At 31.0% G+C, this 5,766-nt stretch overlaps 1 protein-coding gene across 1 annotated transcript; it reads right to left on the bottom strand.

The window, feature by feature from the left end:
* Positions 1 to 2,213: 2,213 nt before the first annotated feature.
* Positions 2,214 to 4,589, bottom strand: HELRODRAFT_162619 (hypothetical protein; the record flags this gene model as incomplete). The annotated part of the gene is made up of 5 exons (XM_009024774.1): positions 2,214 to 2,240; positions 3,023 to 3,210; positions 3,322 to 3,416; positions 3,526 to 3,601; positions 4,433 to 4,589. The coding sequence occupies 5 exons, from the start codon at positions 4,587 to 4,589 to the stop codon at positions 2,214 to 2,216; spliced, it is 543 nt and encodes a 180-aa protein (XP_009023022.1).
* Between the last annotated feature and the right edge of the window lie 1,177 nt (positions 4,590 to 5,766).

Genomic DNA, 5,766 nt, shown 5'->3' with positions numbered 1-5,766 from the left:
GTTTGTGACACCACTGATTACACTGCTGACACTTGATTGAATTGTTACCTACACCAGCTTTACAAACTGAACAGGGCCATCGTCCAGTAGCTGTGGATTGGATGGGTTCACCAGTGTTCATTGCTTTGGTTTTGCTGATGTTGACTTTGAATCCATGATCGGCGAGTCTGGTGTTCCAATCTTCAAACATCTGTGCTGCATTCTGCTCAGACGTGGCTGTTAAAACGATATCAGCATATACTAGATTCCAAATGTCACCAGTGCGTATCGGTTTTGTGATTTCTTCCATCACAGTTATAAATAACAGTGGACTGAGAATCGTGCCTTGGTGAACTCCAACGCCGATGTCAAATGCATCTGTGTTTCCAACCGTTGTGCTGACAAAAGTCTTAGTATTCGTATACATTTCCATCACAAGTCGAACAAGATATTCTGGAATGAATTGTCGACGTAGACTCCATCTGATTGCTTCACGGAGAACTCGATCAAATGCTTTTTCAAGGTCTACAAAAATGTGTGATAGTTGTTGATGCCTTGCGAGGTACTTCTCTTGCAGTTGCCGAAGGATGTGAATTGCATCAATTGTTGATTTCCCCGCTAGAAAACCAAATTGATAATTTCCGATTGTGGTGCACGACGTTAATCTTCTCTCAATGATTTTTTCGACAATTTTCAGGGGGTGTTCTAACAGACGTATACCCCGATATGATGAACAGTTCAATGGATCACCTTTGCCTTTGTATAGCGGGACTGTCATGCTATAGTTCCATTCCGAGCAATTTCTCCAGATTTCACGGCAAAGTTGTAGTAACGTTTGGATAATAATGCTAATTGATAATATATATAATATATATATATATTTACAAAAGTTATAGAAAAACAACGAACTACAAACATATTAACGCCAAACATTCGGTAGAATTTATAGAATATTGTAAAAATTATGGTCTATTACCAACATATATATATATTAAATCAAATCCTTGTTAGTTAATCAAACAAAACAAAAAATATGAATGATTCAGAGACCAAAAAAATTAATTCTTGTGGGCTCGGCCACCGCGTAAATTAAAATGATTTTTCAATGTTCTGATGAATATAAATTAGAAATTAAATGAGTGTAAATTAGAATAAAAAAAATTGTTAATAGAAAAAAAAATGTATCAATGTTAAATTATTATCCTTTAAAAACAACTTTTCGTAATTAAATATTTTCAGTTTATTTTTTAAAAGATACAAAGAGTTACAATCTATAATTTCCTATGGAATTGTTTCCCATATTCCTGGGCCGGTATGTTTCATTCAGAGTAATTTAATGGAACATATGTGTGTGTGTGTGTGTGCGGCGCGTGCATAAATTTTTCAATGAATTGACCAAGACAATCATCAATGAATTGGTGGAGAGAATCATGCTGCTCGGAATGGATAAACGTGTAAAATTTAGTCTCGACCCAGCATCTTGGATTAACACTGATCACTGATAATTAATAAATGGCTGAATGCTGCTGAACGAAATTGAGCCTTACAATCGAATTAAATTTATTATACAGTTATAGAACGATGATCGCAAAAATGTTAGTGGGACGTTTAAAAATTTTTGAAAGTTTATTTGTGTTAAAAAATACGGTCACGATATGTAAAGACATCTTACATAAAATTTTGAAAGTTCGTTGACAGTTTTAGTTTTATACACATATGGCTTTGTTTAAGAGTACATGATTTTTTCCAAATATTTTATTATCTTTATAAACTTATGGAAAACTTTAATGGACATTCGACAAAAATACCCATTTAATAATCCACAATCGAATAACCGACATTCAACATGGAACAGTTAAATTGCAAAAACGATTCTCATGGAAGTTACGTTTTCCAAACGCATGATGAAAAATCTAACCACTAAAAGTGTCAAATCCAAAACATTGCAGCTATGTAAATTGTAGTAACTCATCAAATAACATGATTTGTGTACTTCCAATCATACATTCCGAAGTACCGCCAAAGTTAACAAACCTTAAAATTTTTACGGCGGGTTAATTTATTTAATACAATAAAATTTAAAAAAAATAAGTGAAAATAACCTAATACATAACAGGCGATATGTTTGTGTTGCACAGTTGCATAAAAGTATGGAGGAAGTGGAGATGGTTCATTTTGTAATGGTACAAACAAAAAAATTACGAGCAATACTATGGTCAGTGCCATCCACCAGTTTAAGCGTAAGCCATTGTTACGTGGTTCTGCAGTTTGAAGATGTTAATTACAAAATATTTAACAATTTCATCAACAATATCTGTCGTAATAAACGTATTTATCTTTCTAACCATGGTTGATGATTAATTAAATGGAAAAAACAGTCATTTAATTTTTTAAATGTTTTCCTTAGGTAATAAAGATAGCAGGTAAGCAATAAGATTAATGATATAATAAATAATAATGAATGACAATGCAATTATCAATTGATTAGATAGGGAAAAAGGAATAACATGAGATGTATAGTGGAATTGATAAATTTCAGAATCTTATAAAACAAAAATTTGAACATAGTGTAGTTGCTGAGAAAGTAAAAAACATAGATTAAAGTTAATGAACTATTCAACATTGACATAAGTTTCGGTTCAACAGTATTTCAATATTTGGAGGTCATCAGGGAAGAGCAAAAATCTGTCACTTGTGTTGAATGGTTATATTTCTACACATTTTTACTTTTATAAGTCAGATTTAAGTTTTAGCAAAAAATTATTAAATATATAAAAATGCAAGCAGCCCATCAGCCAATTTTGAATTGATTTGAAAAAATATTTAAATCCACAAGAACTGAAAGAAAGACTTGATGAAAAAACTAAAGCGAATGGTCTATAATGTAAAAAACACTGTTTCAACCCAAACTGTAAGACAGGTATAAACTAATGGAATGATGTTGAGAAATAAAAGGAAAAATAGGAGAAGAAAACAAGAAAATCAGGTGAATCACTCATATTAAGAAATTTTAGCTTGGAAAAACTATGTAGTAAGATTCAACCTGTTGTATGATTGTGAAGAAGAGCAAAGTATACAAAAAAAAATTATACCACAATGCATTGCCTGTAAATGAAACCGAAGAGTTAGTTGACTGGACATTTGGCAGTGACTGAAAGTCATCATCTAGCTGGTAGAAGTTGGGTTGTTTCAAAGCCGTGGGCATCAAAACAGATTCCAGTTCTTTTTTTCCTATTTTACGTAAAAAAATACTACTAGTTTCCTCAAGATTAACTTTTTGTTAAAAATTAATAAACACAATAGTAACTTAGTTTGAGATTGGAAAATCTTCGAATGACCAACCAATGATTTTTGATGAGCCTTGCTTCATGACTTGAATTCTAAATCTGTCTGAAACATTTTCCTTGCAACCCACAGCAGCCAAATGCTTAAAAATTCTTTAAAAATATAAAAATGGGAAATTTTATAATTTCAATCTTTTCAAAACTTAATTTTAACTGCAAACAAAAAAATAGAAACATTATGTTAGAACAATTGGCAACTTACAGATCTATAGAACATCCAGCTTTAATGCAGCCTTCTGGATTATAAACTTTATATTTCTCCCTTGCGGTGCTTAAAACTAAGTTTTAAATTGATAAAATAAAAGTGTTAACAAAATATTTTAAACTCAAAAAAATGTTCCAACATTTTAATTTTCATCAACAAAATTGGGCTTAAGATGAACCACTTAGATAAAATACATAAAAAATTTATTTAGATAATAGCTTAATTAATGATTTTTTAACCAAAAATAGATGACACGTGTAAAAGTTAAATTAACACTCTTGAAATTATTATCAATGTTATCATTGTTTTTATCAAACATGAATTAAGAGATGGAGGAGAATAAGCCGACAAATGCAGCTGCTTAATGAATAAAAACTTTAGAAACATGTTTTTAGACAAGAAATTTTAGTCAAGGGAAGCATGTTTTGAAAACCAATTTTTTATTTATATTCTTGTCTTGATGTCTGCTACTGCAGCAAGAAAGAGTTGAACAAAAGCTAAAGAACAATATATATTATATATGTATGTATATATATATACAATATAAATAATGCTCCACAAAATAATTAATTTAGAATCTAAATTTTAGATTGGTTTCAATCTCTCTTTCGTTTTCATCATATTTTTGATGATGATGGGTTTCTTTGATTTAACAAAAGAATAAGAGAACAGCAGGTGTTGCATTCAGCAATTTCAAAAATTAACCCTCCCAACATCTGCCTGTTAGTTAACGCTAACTAACCTAATCCTAATGCTAACCCTCTAGCTCTAGCCCTAGCTGCATTGTCTAACGACTAATGTCTAACAAACCATGCAGATTTTGAAGGCAGAGTGAAAACCTGGCTAACCCCATTGCCTATGAGAATGACGAAATATATATAAATTTGCAAAATTAAATCCTTACTTTTGTATTTTATGTTAAAACTGTACGGATTGTACAATTTGATCAGCTGTTGGTGGGATGACGAATCATCTGAATAAAAAGATAGGGAATTGTGGTTTGTAAACACGGGAAGTTGCATCTCAGCAGACTTATCAACGGGGTATGTATTTTTATTCATAGTTATAAAAAAAACTGCTTAACTTCAATAAACACTAAAAAAGCAAACAACGAACAGCACGAAGTTAAATTTACTATTTAAAAAAAACACGTAGGTTACGACGGTAGTTTTTAGCGCACGTATACAGAAAAAAGGAGGAAATGGCACGACTAGCACTATATATCATTATTATTATTGTTGTTATTATAAAGTTTACACAGCGCTACACAAAGGCACTTGGTAAAAATCAAATATATATATATGTATATATATATATGGCGGAAGGAGACCATTTTTTATTCAGTATTGCTTAAATTTGATTTTTACCGAGTTGTTTGCATTAATCAATTTAAAGTTTATCTTTTCAATTTTCCTTACTAGAATTATCTAGAAATTTTTCTATTTTTATTGAAAATAGAATTATTATCTAAGTTCGTCATGAAAATTTAATGAAACTGTTGGTATCCAAATTCATCATGCAGATAAGGCCTTATTTCGATTTTTCACAAATCATCTTCAGTGCAGGTTTGGTTTATACCATGGATATAAATATTCATATTTTATTATTATTGGTTTAACGTTCCTTTTATGATTTGTTTGAAGACGACATCGTTTATTTTATATGCCGTTGACACATGAGTTCTGTAATATAGGTTTATGTCGTTGTCATTGTTATTTTTGAATATAATACTATTTTACTCTAGTCTTTGTTGAATGGTGCTTTCAATGGATGATGTTTTGTAACTATTGCTTACTAGTAGATTAGTAATTCTTTTCAGTTCCGTATTGCGATCTTCAGTTGAGGATGAATGCGTGAATGCATGGTTCACAAAAAATGTTATTGTACTCATTTTAAATTGTTCCGTGCATTCACTTAGGCCATTTAAACAAATACTTTTATATGTGGCTTGGACATATACGGTAGTTGTAAATCTTTGTCATCCAAAAATGGCAATAAGTTTGACCGGTCCAGCCTATCCAAACGAATACCATTCTTTTCACTCCTGCGCACTGTTCTTCTTGGTTTGGTGTTCTCATACATAGCGCAACCGCAATAAATTGGTGACCTCAAGAAACATTGGAGAAATTTTTTTTTTTTTTTAGGTTTTACGGCACTGCAGCTCCCAAGATGGTGCTATAATGTGCCAAAAATTGATGTATATTGATAATAATATTATTTTTGTTTATCATTATATTT

This window comes from Helobdella robusta (assembly GCF_000326865.2).
Source record: "Helobdella robusta unplaced genomic scaffold HELROscaffold_4, whole genome shotgun sequence".
Taxonomy (NCBI): domain Eukaryota; kingdom Metazoa; phylum Annelida; class Clitellata; order Rhynchobdellida; family Glossiphoniidae; genus Helobdella; species Helobdella robusta.
The sequence above is the reverse complement of the archived record's forward strand: the minus strand, read 5'-3'. Positions and strand labels throughout refer to the sequence as shown.